The sequence below is a fragment of the Varroa jacobsoni genome, unplaced genomic scaffold, assembly GCF_002532875.2.
Source record: "Varroa jacobsoni isolate VJ856 unplaced genomic scaffold, vjacob_1.0 scaffold_598, whole genome shotgun sequence".
Classification (NCBI taxonomy): domain Eukaryota; kingdom Metazoa; phylum Arthropoda; class Arachnida; order Mesostigmata; family Varroidae; genus Varroa; species Varroa jacobsoni.
Window position 1 is genome coordinate 155,647 of NW_019213500.1, and position 25,842 is coordinate 181,488.

At 42.0% G+C, this 25,842-nt stretch overlaps 2 protein-coding genes and 1 long non-coding RNA gene across 6 annotated transcripts in view; 2 read left to right on the forward strand and 1 right to left on the reverse strand.

Annotated features, from left to right (window-relative positions):
• Window positions 1–2,380, forward strand: part of LOC111261824 (protein spire homolog 2) — a 158,020-nt gene extending 155,640 nt beyond the window's left edge. The window contains exon 9 of the mRNA XM_022835646.2: window positions 1,582–2,380. Within this exon, the coding sequence (XP_022691381.1) occupies window positions 1,582–1,613 (32 nt within the window). The 3' untranslated portion in view covers window positions 1,614–2,380. The remainder of the gene's footprint in view (window positions 1–1,581) is intronic.
• LOC111261828 (uncharacterized) overlaps window positions 1–25,842 on the reverse strand; it is a 66,821-nt gene that overhangs the window by 29,262 nt on the left and 11,717 nt on the right. For 2 of the 4 annotated variants that reach the window (XR_002681225.2, XR_015311682.1), the window contains exons 3-4: window positions 20,065–20,265; window positions 18,380–19,820 (exon numbers count right to left, since the gene is read on the reverse strand). The exons of the other annotated variants lie outside the window; for them this stretch is intronic. This is a non-coding gene — a long non-coding RNA (uncharacterized LOC111261828). Of the gene's footprint in view, window positions 1–18,379; window positions 19,821–20,064; window positions 20,266–25,842 lie in introns of those variants that run through there. 4 annotated transcript variants of the gene reach the window in all.
• Window positions 12,211–19,577, forward strand: LOC111261825 (uncharacterized). The gene is made up of 3 exons (XM_022835648.2): window positions 12,211–14,704; window positions 16,980–17,521; window positions 18,547–19,577. The coding sequence occupies exons 2-3, from the start codon at window positions 17,227–17,229 to the stop codon at window positions 18,609–18,611; spliced, it is 360 nt and encodes a 119-aa protein (XP_022691383.2). The 5' UTR covers window positions 12,211–14,704; window positions 16,980–17,226; the 3' UTR covers window positions 18,612–19,577.

Here is a 25,842-nt window from a genome sequence, read left to right on the forward strand (position 1 = left end):
GCCCGTTTACTGTCCATCAAACGATACCACAACCCGTTAGAGCAGCCACATTCTGATGCTCGTAATCAGCTGTTCTCCATTCCATTGCGCGACTACGTAAGCTGACGTGATTACTGTGATTTAACACAGATTAGCAAGTGCATCACTCTTCCATTATCCGCTTGCTCTTTCGCCTAAGCATGTCTGTTGTGCTTATTTTGTCGTTAATCGAATCGACAGGAACTTCGTCATTGTCGCTACCGCGTAACCCTCGTCGTAATTATTAGGCTACATTTACTGTATCTTGTGTTTAAATTAGGTAGGGGTACACAATATTTGATAGGACTGATGATGATGATATTTGATAACTCGTTCGTTTTGTAATAACGACCTATTTTGACAGAACAGAGACAGTTACTAGGAAATTTTATAGTAGTAGTAAGTATTTGAAAGCGGGAAAGGGTCCATTATCAAAACTGGTAAAAGGACAATGGACAAACGCAAAAACATATTTTCTCTTCCACTGCCAGATTTGTTAAATAGTAACTATTTTCAACTTGACGATCTCGACTCGGAGAAGAGATCCCGATTGATATCAATATTTCCAATACCATTATATGAAACGAGGCGTTTTTCAACGATGTAGCAACAGCTGAAATTCTATAAACGGTGAACTGAACGGCAGTCAACAACTAATTTAGGCAGGCGCCATCAGTGTTATTACGCACTGGATAAGAGTGACTGTCAGAGATCATCGTGCGTTCTTACTTGCGTAACTCCCAATTTCTTTGGCGGCTAACAAGTAGGTTCCCATGCTCACCTGTGCGATTATGAAACAGACCGAGTTTTTGTTAGCAATAGAATGAAATTCTATGCAGAAGTATACAGTCGAATAACACAACAACGCATTTTGCCCACTATATGTCGCGTAAATGGACATACAAAGCAGAATGATGGAATAATATCGATTGCTTTTACTTCGTTCTCAGCGTCCCCTTTACAATGGTATTTTTACAACATCTCGTTAACATTATTCGCTGTCACCCCCAAGAGATTAATCTGTTTGTAATATATATCGGCAGGACAGTTCGGCAGGACTATCGGCGTTTGGCCAAGACTCAGACATTTTCAAGTTCTTTATTCTTTACATTTTTTTTTACCGTCAGGATCTATCTTTATTTGCCCTTTTCACTTTGTTTGTGTACTCTATTAATTCGATTATTTTTTTTTTTCGTGTGAGCGAAGGGTCTGCTTGCTGATATTGTTATTAGTGTTCATGTTGTTGTTGTCTATTATTATTATTAACGTTGACAATGGCGTTCTATTGCTTAGCTGAATTTACTCACGCGCACTCAGCTTTTTCGACCTTTGCGCAGCATCGACGCGCGCCTAAACAGTGACAGAATTTATACTGCATATTCTGTATTTTAAACATGCGTCAACTAATCTTTAGCCGTCGTATGACGGTCGTGAGTGCGTGGCTGGGTGGTACACTTTATGTATTTGTTTGCAATCGTAACGCTGCCGTTTTGCCATCGTTGCCACAATTGGATAGTAGTTGACAATGTTACCAAGCTGAAGTCGTTCTCTGGATCTTTCTAGTTGCTTTCGGGCTGGCGATGCAGCGGTTATAATGAGTGCTCAACTATCCCACACATGTTCCTGTTGTGGGCATCATCAAAACTTGCGTCGGTGGGGTAAGCGACATTTGCTGACTGGTGATTTGACCCTATCAGTGAGGCGCGACAGATGACTCACTTTGTCATTTCGTTCCAGCTGTGAGCCAGCCGTTGCGTACTGAATTAGCCTCCTGAATAATTTACACATTGAATTGTATAATATGTTAGCGAAAAAAAATGTAACACAAATTGATTCCTACAAATGATTCATCTTTTAGCAGAGTGTGTGAACAATGGTCAAGGTTTATAGGCTATATATAATACAGGTGGCATTTTTATAACATGATAAAGATATTGTGGGGTTAGCGATCCTGGTAGTACTATTTTTGGGATTATATTCTATACTAATACTACATTCTTATTTGATCACACTTATATTACGGGGGAAATAGATCCTGAAATCGTTTTGATAAGTAACCCTCGTTTCCGAAGCCTTAACCACCCAAATAACTGTGCCCGTGCACGATATGTATGCAAACATTGTTAGAAATGAAAGATTACGCAGAATATTTGTTTCTTAATGCATTGCCTTCGGTCACTTCTGTTTTTTGATCTCAGTAAAAAAATAAAGGCGAAAAAGGCTACAAAGAAACAATATATGGCGTATATTAAATACAGCAGGTCTGTACTGCTCTTAGATTCGTAAGTAGGATCGTAGTTCGTATATATAAATAAAAATAAATTCCTTTAAGATACCAGCGCAGATATTTTTGGCTGCCAGTAAGGATAATTTCCCACTAACAAAATGAAGAGAGGTATTTGGGTATCAGAGAATACACCGGTTGTCTTCATTGCGTCCAGCAAAAGTCAAGTGTTTCTTTCCAATAAAAAGGCTCTATGTCCGTTTTCCCATTAGGCCGGGCCGGTGAGAGCCTGTTATTTGAACAGTCATCGTCTTGAATTTGTTTTCACTCTAATTCTGTCTTACCTGGGCGGCGCCATTGGTCGTTATCGTTTGCCGTTGTCTAATTCGAGAACAGCAACACACTTGTTCAAGATTGCCCATGACAATGCCGGACTCTCACTCGTTGTTAGTACTACTACCTCAGTACCTGGAAATTAATATGCTGATAAATTTTTTTAAAGGTCAGACCGATCAGTTGCTAGCGCCAGTTATCATGCGTTGAGAAGTGGTCAATTCTGTACACACACATATAAAATGTCTGTGTGCAAGATGGCGCGTCTAAATAGAGAATTTCTCTTTTTCTCAGTTTTAAGAATGTATCTAAATAAAGGCAGACATTTCAGTGTGCTTTTCTGCACATACTAGAACTGTCTATATTCCTCTATACTCCTATACACCCACAATTTCAAGTCCGAGTCGAGATCTGAACCGTTCACTAGTCATTTTCAAAATATTAATTTTTTAATATGCAAGTTACTCTTCAGTAGCAACCGTACGCCAACGTAATTTTTTTTTAGAATATCGCTCAATTACGCTATATCTATATACGCAAAACTCTAGCTGAATTAAACTTTAGGCTGAGAGGAGGCCAAAAGTGCCAAAAATGCAAGGGCATAAAATGGACGACGAGTTCAAGAGCGAAAGGCAGTCGTATAAAATTCAAAAAGACTCACCGTTAGAGCCCACTTGGGTAAGTACATTGGCAATAGATATTCTCCTCTTTAGAGTGACCTTTAACTTCTGTATAAAAAATCCAGGGGCGCCAAAAAATGCCTTTGTGCTATTTGGATAAATTTAAAATTCAAATCTAAATCCTGTTGAGGACCTTTTGGTTTTTCTAGGAAAGTTTCCTCGAATTTTTGAGGAGCCGCACAAAAACTTCCAATAACGTAGAGCGTCGATTTAGAGTTGAAAAAATGTTTTTTTCTTCTTTGTCTACATTGGTGGGTTCGTCCAGCTTAAAGACATTACAAAATAGCTGATTTTTGCTCAAAATCGTCTTTCTCGTCGTGACGAATCAGCTCTTCTGTTTCAGAAGAAGCGAGCTTTCTTCTGGAATAAAGAGTGGCAAATGAACACGAGTCAGCTGCGGTAAGCAGTCACCAAAGTTTGCCCAAACTTCAAAGGCTATATATCTATAGCCGCGTTAAATTACTAAGTATTATTACTTCTATCTAATTGAGCTGCTTGTAATCGCAATGCAGCTGTTGGTGATACCCTATTATCGAGACGAAATTTCAAAAGTCTGGCCTTACCTTGCTCGTACGGACAGACAATTTTGATTTCCATCGATTTGAAAATGATACTCGCTTTTATATTGTGATTATTTTGTACCAGAGACTTCTTAGTTGAAGCGTGGAAAATATCAATGCGAACTTTCAAATTTGATGCGGTCTGTGACGTGTGCCAGCGATTGTAATTATTTGCGTGTTTACGTATCAACGCTTTTTCTGCTGTCACGCATCACATTTACGCTAATATAGTAATAAAATCGATCCTTCAGGCCAGCCTACTTTAGCTACTAAATCTCGGATATTCGACTGATTACTCCAAAAGATAATTCTGATAAGCAACGCAATAAATTTACCCGGTCTCCAGCGAAAGAGTGTCGATGGCGCGCGTATATGTGTCGGGCGTAACTTGCTAACAATCGTGATAAACTTCCACATATTGTTCTATGGTTGTAGTCACCTTTATTACATCGTTATATACGACTGACACTCGTTTCATCTGTGTTGTTGTTACCGCTGAATATATGATTTGATCGCGGCGACATTTTCTATCGCTCGATATATATATACGATCGTCGGTGGTTCGTCACGTTTCACTTTTACGAACGTGTATTATCAAGCTATGCGAAATGGCTGTAGCGTAATTATGATGCATGATTTATTATTCAAGTACTAGATGTAGTAAGATATACTGATGAAAATAAATATATTTTTCATTACAACACATATAGCAGGATGATCACATATGGCTAGTTAATCGTTGACTTGTATTTAATTTGGCTCCTCAAACTTTTGTTTTTGTTGATACATTTGAGTTGAGACATTTTGCTGTTGATCCCACACGTAGATGTCGTCTTTCATGAGCAGATTTCGTAGAAAGCTTAGCCATCTCATCTTTCTAAGGTCAAAGGAAAATTGCTTCATATTCATATTATTATTGTCATCATCATAAAAACCTGAACAAAAAAACAGACAATTTTTCTGCTTTTATTTTCTTTAATAGATTATTTCGTAGCCGCCTGTAATTATCGGTACATTTGTATTATTAAAGTAGCCTATAAGGGTATCTTCCTTGGAGCCTTGACGGATACCAATTCAGATTTTGATTTGTCTCCTCCACCCCAATGAACGAAACCGTCGATTGCCAGTTAGAGCATAGCCGATATTGTGGGCAGGTGCTTCATTGTGCCTCTAATCTCTTTCGTTGTTGTTGTCGTCGTCGTCGTTGTAGATCTCATTGTTGTTTTTAGGTAAGTTTCGTACTACTAATAATTGTATGGACGCGTAACGCCGTTGGCAAGCTAACTGGGTGCGTATTCATTATCGGCTAGCCTCCTCCGGCAGTCTGTTGTCAGTTGTTAATACGAAAGAAAATACATGATAACAACGGCACTTAACAAAAGTAGCAGCACAATCTACAACCGTGTTCCATCCTCGTTGAACGATGGGTGAGACCACAGCTAATCGTTGGTAGCGAGTGTGTTCGAAGCGAAAATCCCCGCTATACTGTCAACCACCCTAAGTCGTTGGATGCGTTCTTTGCGTTTGTCGTCGGACGAGATGGCAGAAATAAGGCAGCCAGCAATGAACACTTCGTCGGATCCGTCCAGTCTTTACAGACAGCCACATGTATCGAGTTAGGTGGTCTACAAACGATAACACAACTTACGAAATGTGGAGCTCGGCTTATACAGTTCCTTTACTACCCTTGCGGTTAGGACTTTTGCGGTCTCTGTCAACTTCATCGGGCGTCCAGTGTTTCATTAAAAGTAGGGCGGCAAGCCGCAAGCGGAGATGCATATACATAATTCGACTAACGAGTTTTGTTGTTTAGTTGTCCACCTGCTGCTGCTGCTTTCCAACGTAGCGTTCTACGTGTTCTAGCGCAAAAAGAAGCAGCTTCTGAATTGCGTGATGTCCTCTGTTTGCTTAATCTCGTTCCGCAATTGATTTCGATAAGTCGTCACATTGAGAACGTTTCGCGTGTTGTCTTGGGGCCAATCGGAACGATAGCCCATCGGCAATCCGGCGACGACCTATCAATAGTGATCTGCTGTTGGACAAAAAAAAAAACAAATAAAAACTGCGGAAAGAGAAAATCCCTTTGTAAAGCGGCAGGTGTTATTCAAATATTTTAAAACTAAAGTTCAAATAGTGTACTGGGGGATTACTTTATTCACAAAAGAACTTTTATCTTGCTGGGGAGGCAGGGTGGGAAATTATAGATGTGTTAGACGTACAACTCACCGTCCTCCTCCCTTACGTCGGCCTTGGTTAGTAACAATAGTGGCCTGACCGCTGTTCAAAGTAGTTATTGTCTTAATACGACTATTACTTTTTGGATAGTGCATGGCTGAAAAGTGAATATGCGACCGGGCGAATCTGAATGAGATATGACAGCCATAATAATGATGAAAATATTTATACCAACACGTAGAACGGGGTGCAAGTCTGCATACATTGGATATTTCCAGCGCATGTGACTGTAGTAAATAATTCGAACTGCTACTGCGTCTGTTGAAACGCTATTCCACGACGCCCCTTCAGTCAATAGATAAAAAGCCGCAAACAGATCGTCCCACTTCAGTCAGATTGTTTATCGGCGGCCAGTCTTGTGGCCTTTTTTAGCGTCCTAGCCGGTCTCCGCTTCTCTGTTGCTAGTCCGTGATACATTATACATGTATGGAGAGGTGTAGCGAAAAACGTTACCAATTCGACAGACAACCAGAATACCAGCTAATCTTAATAATGTCAGTAATATTTTCTGTACTGTGGGACGCGGAAATTTGTGGTACGCATTTAATGAGCTGCGCACTTTTTCTTGCGGAAATGATTAGCGTCATGGGACCGTTAGCTTTTTTTAATCACTTCAGTACCGGAATGACAGGACACGATCGCGAACTGATAATGGATCTGCTCCGACTCTGTGTTGCCGACTTTATTCAGTGTAAACGACTGTGCAAACAACAATGCTAGGTCCTGCACATATCCTTTACTAAGGTGTGCCTTAATCCGATTATGTATAAATAACAATCGAGTGCGTTCTATACTTTCATCTCGTTACATCGTGTAAATAACAGCCTTTGTGAAATTGTTAAGCGGTTTATTTTCTTGTCAGTAGTTGTTAATCATTCGTAGATCGCTGATGAAATACAGAACGAAAAATGTTTCATACGTGTGCCCAGAAGAAGCTCAAGAAAATATGTTAGACTTTAAGTGAGATGTCAAGTGTCCCATCTTTGTCATCTACAATTGTTGCTATTGCCACTACAGTAAATCCGACCAACAGGGGCGGCGACCCACCGCAATGTGGCCGCCCAAAGCGCAGCTCATTCAACCACGGCCCTGATCATTGATGGTGGAACGAGAAAGGAGTTAAGGGTATCAGCACGAAAACGACCCCTGTGTTGATGACTAAATGACAAAGTGGTAAAGAAGAAATGCGGAACATGCGCTTCAATGTGTGCCGCACTCTCATCGTTCGAGCTCGCTGATGACTTCTTTTGGCAGCTAGTACGTGTAATCATCATCACCACGACAAACGACGCCATTTTCTCTACCGCCGTCGACGTTGCTGCCATCAAAGCAGACGGAATGAAACCCCGGCACTAAACCGCATCCCGTAAGCGCATCATTCATTATCGTTGCTAGGTTTTATATAATATTATAGAAATAGGAGCTACAATAAGACCGGTCCAGAATGAAGGCTGTTGGCGGTACCGGCCGTCAGGCCACAGACACAAAGCAAACGCAAGGAAGCAGAATGCGTCGGGATGTGCATCCGTACGCAACGTAATACTGCGGTCAAATGTTCTGTCACTATTGTATTATTAAACCTATGTGGGTATAACCGTTCGTAGGAAGTGAGAATGCCCGAACAAGCATTCAATAGTCAGCTGGCAGACGGAGTAAACTACTAGACATGCGCAAGCTAACATATAATCTGGGCCGCGTAGTAAAACATCGTGCGTATGGGTCAGGCACAATTAAACGGAATCTATCGGTAAAACTGAGCCAACACCGCACACAAGAAGGGTTCCAGTTAATCAATCAGGCTAAGCAGGTAAAGTCGCTCCGTCAATTAGTGCTGATAGAGGGAGCTACTCATATAAATGCTGCTTGCTACGGGCTTGTTCATGGATTGCTACAGTGGTTTCTGTGTGATGACAGGACAACAGAAGAATCTTTCCCTTGTCCACTGTTTTGCAGTCTCGCTTCACCCGGAGCGATCCGTCGTAGTTAAGGCCTGCCCTGATCTTTTTCTTTTTCTGAACGACTGCTAAAGCGAGCCGGGGACTGCCTTAACCACCTGTCACAATTATTGACCACACACAGACAGCTAAGCCAGACAGTTCTGTCTTCGCTGCTTGTGACGGAGTTAGATTTTCCGTTTTGCGATAGAGAGGTGCGGGTCGCAGACCGCAACGATGATGGTAGCCCGCCAATTATCAAATACTGCTACCTACGTAGGAATGATACCACTAACAACACTACTTCAGTCAGCAGTGTCGCTGCCAGACAAGTCGGCAAGTGACCAGTATCAGGTAGAAATCTGAACGGTTGATACTGTGGATGGTACTGCCGCTCCCCAGAATATCGGTCTGTCAGGGCCAGATCGACGGCTGAGATGGCGACCTCGGCAACGCGTCGTGTGCATTGTATCCGTCGTACTATAGTTATGTATGTGTGTTTATGTAGATAGAATCAAAACGGAATTTATTTGAATGAACGACCATCCATTTGCTTGCTTCGTACCTTGCTCACCGCAGTAACGATTGATGGTCAGCATAGAGCATTGCATCCCATGATTCAGAAAACGCCTGAATTTGTCGACGTGATGAGACAGCGGACGCCATAGAAAATCGTGTATAAATCAGCACACATTATTTTTTACTGGCTTCAAGAGCGAAAATATACACGATAGTCAGTGTTTGATTGTTCCTGTATAATTTATTCTTTTGTATTGTTGCAATCGGTTCGGTTTCGTGGTAGATATTTTCACAAGGCAGAGTGGTGGTTCCGAAGATCTGTCACAGGATACGTCGATGATCGTTAAGCAAAAAAAAAAAAAAGTGAACAGTGTTGTTATACAGCCTGATGAATTAAACAGAAAACAATTTAGTTACGATATTCAGAAGAAAAAACATTTTTGACACAAACAAGATAGAAGTTATTATTTCGATGACAATAGTTCAGGTCGGATAATATTAATTTTCTCCTCTAATGAACCTATATCGTGCCATGCGAATTTCCGTATTCTGTACAGCTAATTTGTCGCTATGATATTTCTTAAAATCAACTTAGTACACAATGTCAGCTCACCATATTATTTATACCAAAGGCATTCGTGTAACTAGGCCAGAGAAAAGGTACAACTATTTGATTATGGTACTTGTAACTTAGTCCCTTGATACTGCCTCATACCCAAACTGCTTAATGCTCACGTCGCCGTTTGACTTCGAGGTTTGTGATCATTTTTCTTAACCTCGGCACCTTTGGACTCGTCCTACATTTCACGAGACAAACAGGTAAACAACGGGTATATCAGGTCTTTTGTTGTTACTAGTAGTTTCCAGCAAATGCAATGTTTCCTGTTTATAATTAGGTAGGTGGCCAGATGTCCATTGACGACCGTCAGCTTTAGAAATATACGTGAATAAACGCATGAAGATGTCATAGAATGCGTGAGGCTGTAAACGTTCGCGTTGTCTTGATTAAGCGACTGCATCATCTATCCGTCCCAGCCGCCTCAAGGAAGACCGATCAAGTACAACAGCAGCCACGACCCTGAGAACCCCGAACACAATGATAGCACGAGTGTTTGTTTCAATGCAATTAACAAAAAGCATAGCAGCTCGTTCCGAAACCGAAAACAGAAAGTAAATACGCAGCCGTTTTCAGGATACGTCCGTATCCTGTCGGTTATTCGATTTTTAATGCTCTCCGTGCAGCATACGAGGATAAGAATAGACACTTTGAAGCTTAACTAAAAGAGCAGGCTATAAATGACGGGCAATTTGGCGTAACAACAAAATTCACCCTGCAGATTCAATTCGAGCTCAATACTCGGTATCAACTAGATATGAAGGTAGCCGTTGTAGCGCAGCGCCACCTCAGTGCCACACTTTGCCTACTTCATAGCTTCTACACTGCTAAATACAATGTGTAACGAGACAATACCACGTTTCTGCAGAGGAATATACAAATCATTTGTTCATTTTCATTCATACATATAAAAGTTTGTTCATTTTACCGACAGATTTACTGGAACATGCTAAACACTCAATGGATAAGGCAATGAGGCTATCGTGTAATCTGACGTCTGGTCCATTTCTCAGTTCGTTCGCTCCGAAGTATTCAATGTAATCCAGCCATGTTTATAATTATGGACTACGGTATATTAGAAACTATCAGATCTGTCAACGGGCCTAACTGGTCTGTATGTACGGACGGAGCACAGGAAACATAGGTAATTTACCACTCCAACACCTATGTTCCTACACGCGTCAAGAACAATCAACGGTAGTAGCAGACCTAGCGGCTGAGACGTTATCGACTTCACGCTGCTAACGGCGTTAACGAAACGACCGGATCAGTATCGTGATATAGCTAGCCGTCATGGATTTTGTAACATATTGGACATCGGCGTTCATAGATCTCTTGCCTGGCGCAGTTCTGTCGTTCTGGGCTGAGCTCTTGGTAGATTTCTCATGTTGACAATCAACAGAGTATAGGCGTGATGACAAGGCCGTGACCGGTATTATTTTACCGTAAAATACGAATAAAGGTTAAGAATATGGAAATACATATAACCTATAAAATAGTTGGGTCCGGTCAGCCTGTTTCCCAGACAGAATAAAGCGAAATGAGTAAATGCAAGAGGAGAAATCGACGGGCGGAAACCAATGTTATCCTGTGACGGGATAAGCAACGGCTAAAATTCTAAGGAAACGTTTGGCCTTGTTTAACAGATCACGAAGCTCATTTTTACGATTCCCCAATGAGACGACCCAATAAATTCCTGACCCATTAGTAAAACCGGACCCAAACTAAATGACACCCATTCCTCAGCCTTAACGGTACACGGATAGGTGTAGGATAGAAAGCCGATATATATGACATATGATATATACGAGTGGTGCTCGATTGAAGCAATCAGAATAACATCATAGACATGTGTAATGAGAGTGGATTAGCCGCAGGCGGCAGAGATTAATTATAGCATTTCAAAGTGACTTCTTCATAGCTATCAATTTTAGGGATGGGCAAATTTTGGCTGGTTTTAGCTGCAGATCCAAAAACTGCTGTCTTTGCTCTTTCCAGTATTGCTAGTTTGTACTGTATAATATATAATGTACTTGTGGGCGATCAACAACAAGGAAAAGCCGACTGGCGTGCATTAGCGTGGTTCGGTAACGTATGGGTTTCACACAGAGTACGTACAACATCACAGTAGAACGCAACGCAACGCAACACGACCGGTTGAATGCCCACAAAGTAAATGCAAATGTTGTAGAGTGCCCATCGACGATTGCAGTTTATCTATGCAGGGGTCGCTAAATAAATCAAGGTGTTAACCCGGATGTTCTTATTCGTTATTAGGAGGTCCGTATTGGTATAGGAGTATTCGTATATAGTTGGGAGGTTGGGGAGGAGGTGGAGTTCTTAGGAATAACTCCATAATCAGCATGATATACTAGTTCAGCGGTACACGTTTATTTTTATAATGTTTGTTAACTTTTTAATAAATATATAATAATTGTTGTTGTCTGTTTTGTTGTCGTGGTTAAGCACGATGCGGTTATTTTTGCTGACGCTATACAAACGAATAATCCGGTGATGGTCCGTGCAGCTAACAACGAAGACTCGGATAATTATTTTCCGGTGAACGAAACATTTTTTTTTATATTAGCAGGAGCAAAAGGCGCGTATCAGTCTGGCAGTCTGCCAGTCTGTGATTCCGTATAGTTGCTGGCCCAAATAAAGATGATGTCCCGATGAGTTCGCGAAGACAGCAAGCTATGTATTGGCTAGCTGGGCTGTTTTTGCCGGCAGCGGCTGCATATAGCGAAAACATCGCTTTACCTACGACAGTAATCACAGTGAATACTGTGATGAAAATGACGATGCTGATTATGGAAGGAAGATCATAACAAAAGAATGAATATACGTATGTTAACTAAACAGAAACACAACTTTTGACTAATGTTACATTATCTAGTTCATCCATCGCCGTCGCAACTAACACAGTTACAGATAGCAAACAACTGATTGAACATTTATGATCTAAGCATGATAAAGCATCATTCGACTAGGCCGTCTGCACGAAGAAACTTCCAAAAATAAACGAGGTTAGTTTATCGTAGACATAATATATATATATATATATATATGTGGATTTGATGTCACAGAGTGTCCAAATCTGTATAGAATGAAGAAACAACTAATAATTTGTTTTTATTATAACTAATCTTTATAAAATATATTGAAACCTGTTAGTCATTGTTACGGTGTCCTGCGCGGTTCGGTTTCCACTTCGTCTGAATTGTATCAGAATCTATGCAATATACCGCACGTCTAAATTATACTCATGTAGCAATATGAAGCGTATTCTCACCGATGTTTTTGCCATGCGCTTTCATTATTAAATATATTTCGATTTCTCGGCTACAAACAGCGTTCAAGCGATCGAAGATTTATGTTTTAGGGAACTGCATGAAGATGTTATAATCCTTTCAATAATGCAACACAAGAAAAAGTTCATATATGACTGCACTTGATGCTACAGTTAACCAATGGCTGTTTTTGTCAGTATAGCAAAACCATCATATCCAGGACCCGCCTTTCACCCAGCGACACCGTATTAAACATACAGACACACACACGTAAACGCACGTATTTAGCAGTCAATTAACATACAAACAGGTAGACAGCTCTCATGTACTAACACAAACAAGTTTTTGTCTTACATCGGACATCTGCACCCGTAACATACTACCTCTATGCGTAACATGTCATAGATACGAATATGGCATATAAAAATTCATGTAGACCGACACAGGCAGACGTAGACTATTACTGACTAAGGAAATGAAAAGCTTCCGATCCTTTATCCAGGTGAGCAGTGGCCCATCCAATTAATGTCGGCTAAAGTCCCCGAACGAGCATGTCCAACCCAGACATGTCGATGGTAATTTGGATGATGAACGCATTCGAAATATACGCGCCGCTAGCACCAGTAGAGAGATAGACTTTAAAGACACCAGTAGATAGACCGTAGAGATATCGATTGGGTAACGGAGCCATCTGAAAGGCTAAAAGATGGCTGGTAGGGGTGGGGGGTTAGAGGAAACACTATGTAGCGTAAGCGGCTAATACAATCATTGCCGCACTGTATTGTTCGTCGAATCGCCACCACGTGCATAGGGGCAGTTTCCGACAGAGACTACAACCCCCAAATGTCTTTTTAGTATTATTTATCACAGTGCGACCATGGCCAGCATATCTGATTTTGAGACTTGTGGAACGGGCACGAAATCACTGGATGAACGGGACGACACGTACGAAGACAGGAGCAGTGTCAACATGTTGATCGACATTTCGACGACGAAATCCACATTATCACAACATATACAAATACTATGCCAGTTAATATAATCGTCTGTACGATCGCGGACGGATGCCGCCTTCAGTGCAAAAAATTTAATATTATTAAGATTTTATAGCACATGTTTGGCGATAGCCACCAGTATGAACTGCAAATGCTGTTTCCGGGGAGATGGCCGTGTAAAAAGGCAGAAGTTTCATATTTGCCGACGGGTCGAATGCAGTCGCATCTGTGAATATAACGAGCTAGTAAACTGTCACCTAATCGTTTAACTCATCGTATGTCATACGGCCAATTGTTTCTCGAAGCCTATGAACGGGCTTCCTATGAAGTTCTAGCATTACCATTATTATTATCGTCATAGAAAACACATATAGACCGACTACAAGGTGCATAAATTGTCGGTTACGAACCCCAGTACAAGCGCCAATGTTGGAATTGCTACAGGCACTCTGCACGGCACTTTGAGCGATCCTAGTTACTCATCTTGATCTTCAGCACCTTATTGTTTTTGCTTTGGGGGTCAGTGGTGCTATTTCTACTAATGCTGCGGCTGCGACTGCGCCGCAGTGGCCGACATCTATCTATGCGCTTCATGTATACGTGTATCGGTGGCCGTTTGCGTCAAGTCAACCGACAGACCGAAGCTATGCTCGTGTATCTTGTCCAACAACCAACGCTACCGTGTGATATGTGTCTGTACGTTATCATCAGCAGTAGTTACCGGGCTGTAAAGCGTCGACCGCCAAAAGCGGTTCCCTCTGGTGTCACTCTTTATACGAACATGGCTTTTCTCTCTCGCTGTTTTCTCCACCGCCAGCCTCCCTTTATTCTTTGTCGTCCCGTCTGTTGTTGTTATTACTGCTACTACTACTGTTGCTGCTGCTGTATGAGTGCGAGGGCCTGGACGGCAGGCAAAGGTAGTGTCTGTCACCAACGGGTTTGCCGCCGTTGGCGTTGCTGCTGCCAGTGGGTCTCTCCCCCTTTCGCCCAGGCGCGCCGCTGGGAGCTCCGAAGAACCGCGCCGACAGTTCGTTGTCGGCGTGCGCCAAGAAAACCGACCAGAGCAGTAACGCATCCAGGCACGGTCTTGATGCTCTATTCAAGCCGTATTTGTTGCTCGGCTACTCCGCGCTGCCGTTGTATTTTAGTTCGCGGAACGAACAAGCGAGGAAGCGTCCCATTCAATTTAGTTTGTTCTGGCGAAGTTTAGGTCATTGCGAACGAGTATCAAGAAAGAAGTTTTCGTAGTTTAAGTTTGGCGTGATCTTTTGTAAATGAACGTTGGTTAAGAGATGTGACGGTAGGTGCACTTGTCATTTTCTAGTCGTAGTTGCTGATGTAACCGTACATTTCGTAGATATTACTATTTTTTAGTAATTGCTGCCAGTTAGAATGGTCCTGTCAAAGCCGATTCGACCAAGTGTCGCGTGTCTATACTCAGTATCGGTGCTCCCTTTCGTATTCACGTATGCTTAGTAGAGCTAGAATCAGCTCGAACTCTGACGCCTGCACGTACTCGAGATCATGATCTGTCCGTGCCATTCTCTAAGGTACAGCAATATCAACGACAATATGATCAGGTCTGGTTGTTGTCGTCGTCGTCGTCGAACGAGTCACCATAGTTTGCCCGCGTGCTTAACTAATGTGTATAAGTGTATGTTTTGGATCACTACTGTTACTACGTGTTCTAACGATGTATGTACGTGCGCTTAGAGTTAGTGCGTTCGAAAGAACATAGAGAGAACAAAAACGTCAGTGCTGTGTGATGCGCACTCAAAAGACGGCACGGAACAAATATAGCCCGGTCGATCTTTACGCGCAGTGTTGATGATGTCGTTTTTAGAAAAGCAACGGTATACTGATGTTCGCTTGTGCTAAATGTAGAACATATGGATGGTGGGTTACTGAGTGTGTCATGGGCCTAAAGGTTAGGCCGCCTCGAACACGCTTGTCATAGCGATGCACTGTTCATAGTCGTTGTTCCGTTCGTTATGTAGCGCAGGTTTCGCTCGATCACTACCTGTCGCGCTGCCGATGCCGTAGACACGACAAGGCGCCTTCCGCTAGAGTCTTACTTTCGGCAATGCAGTCCCTGGTACCGTTGTGTTACAGAGAGACGCAGATGGTACCATACATTTCAGCTGATTACTCCACCTATTCTAAATACAGTTTCTCCTTGTTCTTAGTTTACGCTTGCAGAAACCGAAAAAAATCAAAATACAGATGGTCTGCCAGACAAACTGTTTATTTCCGTACCCACTCTTACGACTTCCTGCTTTGAGTCAAGGCTAGTTTTAACAGGTCAGTTGTATTGAATCGTAGCATCCTCATCCAGATCGTCCGTCTGTAGGTTCGCCCAAGCGTGGCTGGTCTATAGTAAATAGTGACGCATTGGTAAGTTCTTACCGCTATTAAATGTACAGAATTTTTTTTCTGCATTTTTTTATACTAGAGGTTACATTTTCGTACTTACCCCGTAAGTAAAAAGGCGTTCGTCGATCACAGCTTCGTCGGGTTTGGACTATTTATTTTCTAAGAAAGTCGCTTCAAATCGGATGTCCCATACATCCGTCATAGAACTAAACTTACTTGAAAGGCAGCTAGCAACAATCGCAAGTCGAGCGGTTCATGACATCTGACTGCGTGCTCACCTTCACATAATGGAATTTTTATAGAGAATTCTACCTCACACATGGCATTGTTGTGGGAAACAGGTGCAGTGCTAGCAGCCGGGGAAGCGATGATGCCAGTTTTCTCTAAAGCCCCGGTAGCGTATGGCTGGTCGATCTATCAACCTTTGGCGGCTTCGCAAGCCATTGTGCGGCAATCCATGTGAGGAATTAAGCGCCGTTTCTATAATACAATCTCAGTACCAAACTTTTTATTCTCTGCTGAGAAAGAACACAACAATGGTCATATGATGACATTATTCGGTCGCATAAATCGAATGGCGATTTCTCTTGCATAGTAAACGTTGTCAACAACAACGCGTTCATATGGAGTGATTACCAGATCTACGATGGATCGGTTATGCACTTGATGCGAGAGATTAGACTGGATAATTATGTGTGTTACCTCACAGTAGCTCTACGGGGTGGTTCTTCGTCTTTTCTGGTGGACACCGGCTACAGCATTGTTTGTTGTGACAAGCCGTTGAGACAGGTCACGAATGCCTGCCCTGTTTTTGTGTATCCTGTAAATCGGCGGTGGCTCTCGGCAGGACAGCAGAACACAGGTACTCTACCTGCGCAGCAAGCCTATCGGCTGTCGTGTGCCTTATCGAGCCTCTTCTGTTGCCGGTCTGGTCTCCAAGACGACCGCGTAACACTACCGTCCTAAATCTACTATGACTATAGCTGCCGCACTATGAATGCAGATGAAGCATTGCAGAAAATTTGTAGTCTCTACGTGTCCTATTTCGAAACGCTACCATTATCAGCATGGTAATACTGCTGCGGTCGGTTTCAGGCGGCAGCTAACGAAGATGGCGCCAATTTTTAAGATCACATGAGAATTGATACGTGTACACACTAACCGACCAAGCTGTTTTTGCCTGTGATTGTTATATGACGAAGAAAAATATTACAGCAATATTTGCCTCTCGTCGGCCGTGCGAATTGGGAACTTCGTTCAGAATTGTTTGGATATATTATAGCAGAGACAGTCGTCTACAAAATAAGTGATTACGACCGTCACCAGATTGTCATTGTGTCACCGAAGATTTCGTGAGCCAGTGTTCACGCTATTCGGCGAAAGAAGCTCAACAACAATAATAACATCGACGCGAAATCTGTGAAGGCCTCTACAAACTTTTATAAGACGATGAAGCTCAAACACGTATCGGTGCTTATTGAAAACCCGAATTCGCATAATTTTCTAACCCGGTCAAAAAACGCTCGTAACAACTTACGAGAGATTAAAGAGTATACCGGAACACCGCTAAAGAGTGTTAAGCGAGGAAGCAAAGGTACTCTTAAACCGAACGGATACTTTGACAGTGGGTTAGTGTTGGAGAAACACGATGAAGTTGATTCGGATATCGACGTTAACTTTGACGACCTTGAGGATCTCGGCGAGGGTATCGAGGAAACGGTGTGCTACAGTCCTGCCTTCTCAGGTATGAAATGCGTATTAGTCATTCATAACCAAGTAAATAACGTGTCAATACCATCTTTAAGCTTGTTCCAGTCATGTTCAATGTGGACGCAAAATCAATACTCCCTATCTTTACTAGGGTCTTACCCACATCTAGTTTGCATTTCAGTTTTGAAAAATGCACAACGCTTCAAATTTGAAGCACGCATAATGCCACGGCGTTGACGGTCGAGTGAGAAGCTAATATATAACGTTTGTAGCTGTTCATGACAAGTGTAATGATGAAACAAACTTTTCTGATAAGGCACGATTCATGATGATACTACCCCGATCTGGTTGCAGCGTCTCGTTCCGATTATCCTCTATTTTTAATCACGGTTTCAGAAATAGCACCAAATCACGCAGATAGACAACCATCTTGCCTTGAATAGAAGGATCTAACTAGAGATGGTTTACTTACTGGCCACCGATAATCCCTGACACCGTTTTGGCTGATGACTAGGTTTAAATAAAACCGAAAATTGTCATGGTCATCTCACGTTCTACTGGAGACCCGTCAATATGATAAACAACTAGTGTTGTATAGAGCTAGCTGTTTCTGTGACCAAACGGCCCAGAATCAAATATTTAACCATCGTCTCTCCTAATCTTAAGGTCTATAAAACTTTTCTATCAAGATGGTACTACTGAATCTTGCCCTTTGTTTTGCCACGAAGCTAATGCTAGGCACGGGCGGCAGGTACTTCTAATTTTTAACCTTCTATGGAAATAACAAAGCGGTTTTCAGAGCAGCTCGGTAAGGTAGACATTCGTCATCTACGTTTACGTAATGCGCCCTCTATTTTCTCCAGTCTACATAACAATTTAGAAGCGCGTCAAGTTCAATAACATTTGTTCATTTTTATCGGATTCTGGTAGCCGTAGTCATAATAATCATCATTTGAATTTGTCTGCTAGATGAATGAGTTACAGAATGTAGTCACGCATTTTTCTCGACTGTTTGACAACGTAATTTTCCAGCCTCTGAAATATGCACACAATGCACAGTTGTTCTTACAGCTTCCAACAATGTCCGCCCGTGTGCGCCGAAACAGCGTCGCTTGAGCGTCTAACGCTCAACATTTACGTGATGACTCTGCGTGTTCTGTTCTGTTCTGTCAGCGTCGGCTGCGTGAGCATGCTATCGTGTCCCGCCACCCGAACAATCAAAAATTCTGCTGCCAGTCCGTTGATCTCAGGGCCAGAGCGCACCGCGACAATCATTACCATGGTCGTTATTATCGAATGTGAACCAATTAATGGATGAATCTATAAAATGAAAGAAAGAAGTAGAATGAACTGGGCGTGGGTACAGGCTCTATGTATGCGACCTGCACACATTCCTGTTCACAGCTTTGCCTTGCGTTTTTCTACTCGTTCGCTAAAGAATATTATTTAAGTCGTATTGCTGTTAAAATGGGTTATGGTAACGATGACTTGTTTAGCCCGGTCTGCAACCTTTTCTTTCGTGACAATTTTCGGTGGTGCATTACTTCTTGTTCTTTTTTTTTTTTTTTTTTTGTTGAAGTTCGATAATGAGTAATTTAAAAGAAAGCATAACATATATGCTTGCTGCTACAATTCTAAATTGAAATTCCTTACTACCTAATCGATGGTTCAATATCGCACGTTTTTTTTTCGCACTGTTCGGGCTTTGCCGTGACAATTGTCCACGTTGCGGACCCTGTTAAATGGTATCTTTCCATTTATCGGCCTTGTATATCTTAAATAGCTGCGACGCGATCTCAGTTAGATTGATTCGCTAATTACACATGCGTTTTTCGTCTATTCATACGCAGGATGGTAATGTCACCGCAATCAGCTTTCATATATATATATCGCGGTTATTAACTGATGCTCTATAAAAGTTATTAATCAATTATTGGACAAACTGGCATCTTTTCATAATAGGCTAGTAGTTACTAAATGGTTACTCTATTTCTTTAGTGCGCGCGTTTTAAACCTCCCTGTTAGAAGTAAGTTGTAATTGACTATATCCATGTATAATTTTAAACATAAAGATACATTTGTACTGTAAATATTTTCGCTTGCGTCTGTTTTCCTTCCTCTCAATCGTATATATTCTGCTGGAGCTGAAACAGTTCTAAAGGCTCATAATTCGTGTTCGGGTTCCGAGGATCAGGCTTCGCTGTTCACAGGCCTTTCTCTATATCGTAGCGGCTACGACGGACTGGAACAAGCGAATAGTGCAAATCACGATAACAGACACGAATGATGAGTGTTCCATAGCTGCAGTGCAATTGGTAGATACTGCGATCGACCTACACAAGTCATCAGGGAAAATAGGACAGACTATTCTTAGTAGCAGCAGCAGCAGTAGTAGTAATGACGATATGAAACTGCTCCGAGGGAAAGATTGAATGATGATGATTGCTTGCTTGACTTAGTATTGAGGAAAAACGTTAGCACTCTTTTCTACACCAGCTATAGCCAAGGTCTCAGAACTGCCAGATAGTTCAGTTTCTAACGACCGGCACAGCCAGAACGCTAAGGCATCACTCTCACCTGCTCGAACCGGTCTCACGATTTCGCGTTTTTATTTCACTACTGCCACTGGAACTGCCGATATCGTTGTTAGTGCGAAATGGGTCGGCGTTACTGGTCCTCGATGAGTTAATCCGAAGACGCAATAGTCTGCCGGTTCGCTGATTACTGGTGATCCTTAGCCCCGTTTATCTTCGGCGTTGAGGCCAGAATATCGGACAACTGAAGCATAAGTTAACGACTGAACAATTTCTCTACTGACCATTTTATATATATATAACTGGGGCACGGCCAGACCGATTGAGGACCTTGTTATCATGCACGAGGCAATCATTAAAACGGATGAATACAAACGAGGAAGAAAATGAGTGATGCATAGATATATAGTTCAGTTTTTGTTTTCGCTTATACGAGCTATAGTAGCCGATGAAGGGTAAATTAATTAGATAATAGATATTCATTTGATTTGTAACATACCTGCGAGCACTGCTATTGATTAGTGGTGTGATTATTCGATCTCGTTGTGACTACAGCTATTGTTTGGAATATAGAAGAGAATCCGATTTAATTAAGTAGGCGAAAACCCCTTACCCCAACCGAATCTTTTCCAGTGTGTGATGTAGCACTGCAGTCGAAAAATATTTCATTCATTTCTTTTTTGCCCCGTGTTCGCCCTGGTATTTGATGAGCTTTTTACGTGTAGTATCGCTGACCAACAGGGATCGGCATGATCCCATCATGTTCACAGCTTCCTATCGTTTGGTAAAGGTAAGTTAGACTTAAGCAAAACAAGTAATGAAGTCCCCAAGTAAACAGGAACAACAGACTGCTTGGTCGTCCAAGGGACGAGCTATTCTACAGCGGTCTGCGATGCAGAACACGAACCACGTTTAATGAAATAGGCGAAGTTGTAATAGGTTCTCGTTCCGTTTCCAAAGTTGCCAAACGGCGAAGAAGCACACAACAATATTATAGAGCTGTACACTTGAAAGGCTGTAGTCTTTAAATATTTAAATTATGAGTGGAAAAATACAAAGACAATACTATGAACCGCACGGGATATATTCAGGCCTGCGTTAAGGACTGATTAGTTAGAGGCAAAGAACGGATGCCCGCCGTTCGTTTTGTTCTTGTCTGTTCTAATATCAATATAACTCTATTGGGATACGAGTTGAGCGTTCCCGGCATGCCTGTTACAAAGCGTCGTTATAGCTCTTATACATAATCATAATTTGCTGCGTACAGGTCCACGGTTATATGGGTTAAAATTAACGTGTGGTTTGGGTTTTGTGGGTACAATATTTGTCTTTGACTCTCTGAATTTTAGTAAGAAATGCGGTTGTTTTTGAATTTTGGCGCCACTATCTGATATTCTGGTACGTTATCGTATAACGTCGTAGCATCATGAAGGATTCGTTACGTGATTGATCTCTAGTGGATGTCTCGACTAAGACAAGCCATATGGTACAGCAACGTATCGGATCATGTCAGCCTCATAACAAGTATAAGTAACTAGCATGAATTTTATAACTGCTTGCAGATTGCCAGTTTACTTGCGTTAAACCCATACTTCTTGTCTCGGCACTGACATTTTTAATTTGTGATAACGATTATTATTGCCAAAAAATCTTGTATTTTTCTATGATCGTTATGGTCGAAAAATCATACAGACTAAGTTTTACTACTCGATACAAAAAGCTGATAACAGTTGAAAATTACACTTCGGCGATATCGCCCTGGTGAAAATTCTGTCGAAAAAAATAAAAACGTGTTTATCTACGAGTATTTGTGGCAGCTACCAAAAAAACACTCATAATAGAAATCCTTCTAAAAAAGAATTGACGATGAGCAAGTGCTGCTGCCTTATAAATAAAAACTACGAGCATATTTGGGATGATAAGTACAGTTTGGTAACTGTCGGGTAATCGCTGTTGTTACTTCCAAAAGAAAGTAATTAATTCAAAGGCTCATGTTTGGCTGTTTCGCGTCACATTTCTGTGTTGAGCCAGATATAGGCGCACACTTATGGAAGACCTCGACGACTAGTGTATGCGAGGCATTGGTCACACCCCGCCTCATTTCTCGTAATTTGTTTATCTTAATGAAGATTATGCCAACTTATCAAATATAGAAAGCGGTCTCTTTATCAGGTGTCAACTGATCTCTTTTTGGGGGAAAGTTCTGCTACTTTTGAATAAAAACGCTGGCTTTGTCCCATTTTTTTCCATTACGGAGACTACGGTCGTACCACATAGGTAGCATAGAGTCTGGAGGATGAAGACTGTACAGTAATATGTACAACCAAGCTTCACGCCATTGCTTCTTGGAGGAATCTATTTAGCGAATTTGAACGCCATCATCGTACACAAATGTTTGCTTATGTAAAATTTCTACTCTAGTGAAAACATTCGTTCTATTTAAACTAGGGAAAATAACGTTTATTTAAAGGCTAACAGAGGAAACGCTGCAAAGCACCATATCAAACCTAACGATTCACAGATTTGCGTTGAAGTAGCTAAACTCGAATTGCGTGAACATCTCCCTACAAGAATTACTTCTTAGGATTAAACATTTTTTCATGACCGAATGCTTGACTATTTGGCATACAATGCAGTGATCTGAAGACACTGTTACGCCCGCCTCAACCAGTGAAGAATTTCAAGACGAGTTGAAAAGCTATAATTGCGATAGCATCTGCTGTAACCTGAACAATATCAATGGCTGCCGTTATGTTACGCCACCACTTAATGACCGCTTAAAAGTCATAGTAGTTTGTCCTAGTCAATCTACTCGTTTGACATCGTGTTTCGTGCTAGCAGGACCATTGGCTACGTTCGGCAGTAGTTGCATCTGTTTCCATTGAGAAGTTTTCCGTTATTATTTCCCGTGTACCGTCTGGATGTTCATTGACATTTTTGCCTGAGGAACAGGCGCATTGACGCCCGAACGAGAGGGAGGGCGCACAACTACATCTGTCTTACACTTCACTGTTCATCACGCTGGACCCTAAATTATGTTAACTTCTTCAGATAGTAGGGCATTTATTTTCGTAGATGATAGGATGGTTCTAAAAGAGGCTCTGACCATTAACCACGACAGCCCTAATTGGAGTTGCCTACGTTTTTGTTCCATCCCCTTGCTCCAATCCGCCGTTGTCCTGCGTCTTTTCCAGTTAATACGGGTCCTGCCTGTTCTTCCAGATGGCGATATTTAGCAGAACACTGCGTTTTTTGACGTCGCTTTAGTGATTGTAGTTAGTGTTTTTCGTGATTTTAGATCCGAATGAATCTTAGCAGTAGCTTTTTTATTCTATTACATAAACGTGACTAATTTTTGAAGCGCACTAAAGAAGGCTTCGTTTCATAGAAAAAAAATCGCATCCACATGGCACGTACAAAGATGCAAGAGCGTACGTATGCGCCACGCTGTCCCGCTATCGAAGAGTGCCAGCGGACTGCTCGTTTTCATTTTATTACTCTTATTCTGCACAATGCAGACCTGCATGATCATGGTCTTTCCATGGTCAATACGAACGCGTCACAAACGATGACGACGACGATGAACGAATAGCGTATTAATGTCAATTGGTTCTTAGATCAGTTCGGATATAGTGTTCTGACGGATCTCGCATCTGGCGTTAGGCCGCTGTCCGCCAAAACAAGCCACAGCAACAAATGGTCTCAGCTTGACATTGGCGGCCGCCAGACAGCTAACCCAGTTATGGTCTAAAGACATTATCGGTAATACTACCCTTATTCTCATTGCTACTACAGTGCTGGGCCGTTGCGAACGACGCCGATGTTGGCTGAACGCAAACATCTGAACACTACTATTTTATAGTAGGCCACTGTGGAATAATCCACAGCATCCAACGATTTTACAGCAATTCCGCCTACCCTTTACGTTTTCGTAGTAACAGAAAGGTAAGAATAGTCGTACCGTAAACGAAGTCAGCATAGCAGCAACAGCGATAGAAATAGGCGACGGTGTAGTTCAGCCAACGATGCTAACCGTTACAAATAATTTTTGCCAACGCTCTTTATACGAGTATAGCAATTAGACGGCTTCAATAGCAGCAATAACAACAACAGCGGTCGTCAAAACATGACCACTCGTCATGACATTTGCGTATGTGTATGGTCTTGTATATATGGCTGTACGTCCGGCTAACCTCACAGTGAATTCAGACCCTCGACACATGATTGCTTATGCTAGAATGTAATAGTTATAATGCAGCTTGCGTCACCTCTGAACTAATGTATTGAACGTAGAACTCGAAACACGTATTTTAAATGTAGCTATTTGCGTCTGCTATTGCTGTTGGCGATGTTATTAATGCCAATAAGCGCCTTAGACTCAGCCGCAACGTGCTGCAGGCGGGGTGACGATACTGAGTCGCAAAAATCCGCAATTTAATGGCCTCCTCATAGTAGTAGTCGGAGCTCGAGTTCACGGAGAAGTAGAAGCAGTCGCGCGCGATAAACAAACGGGGATACGCTTACATGCGAAAGTAACGCATGCGGCTCCTACTTCGTACGTTATAGCTGTTAACCGCCGTTTAGGGAAGCAGTCTCTACATCACTGTCACTGGCACCGTCTCCGTGTCCGTACAACAACACGGCAGAATATAACAAGCCGGTTCGAGGGCCCGATGCCTTAACCTAGGCTTAATGATTCGGTCAAATCTACATACTGCAACGAAGTGCACTGTACTTGACGGTGTCTCGACTCAAGGGAACTATCACAGTGGATTCGGCGGGTCAATTGGCCTCAAGCCTTTGTCTTTCCTAGCACAAGTTTCGAATCGAGATTTCCAACTGAACCGTCGTTTCACAGTGGCTCGGCTATTCTCTTTCCTATTCGCCTTATGCTTCGCCTTTTTTTTTGTCTAAGTAAACAGCAACACATATCAGATAGAGGAAGAAGAGAGAGAACAGACAACACGAATGACAAAAGATTCAACAGAAAAGGACTCAGCGTCATCGTAGTACCATAACATTTAGCCGTTGTGAATGAACATTGTATTGTTACAATTATTATTTATAACTACTATGACTGTAACTTGTTGCACCTTTTCCGCGACATTATCCACCACCACATACATATAGGTGCGCATCAAATATACTCAATTCATTGCTTTGTATTTCCTTCCTTTACTTTCTTGAACTGCTTCTTGGTCGTCTGCTTTTGTTTCGGTATGCCCTTCCACTGTCTGCTGTAGCTTCTTGTCGTTTGCCCTACGATGTTATACCGACGACGTGGTCAATCGTTTTCTGCTTGTCTCTAAGGGCCGTACACCTACGACGGGGTTTCGTTGCAGCGGTTGTTGGCTCTAGTCGTCCTGATGATGACGGATTTCGTTATCGTTCGTTGGAAGTCGCGTATTGTTTGCCGCGCTGTGTAAAGTAACGCGATGGGAGGAATTCAAAGTGGAATATCACTCCACGAAATCATCAGCATTATTACGAGCAACACACGTCAGTATCAATGGCCTATCGTGGTAAAATGTTTTGCCTCTCACATAGACAGAACCTGAGCTTGACTGCGTTCAGCTTAACATTTCAACGACAAAACATTAACGCCGGCATTTAAACTGACTGCCTTTGATCAAAAAAACAACAGATGATAGTGACAAAGGGCTGCTTCTGGTAGGTATAGAGGACCTTGTACTGTACAACTATTATTTATACGCAAATAAAATGTAAAGTGAAAGTCATTCGCCTTGATGTGTGTGTGTGTGTGTGTGTGAGTGTCTGTGTGTCTGTGTGTGTGTCTGAGTGTCTGTGTGTGTGTGAGAGC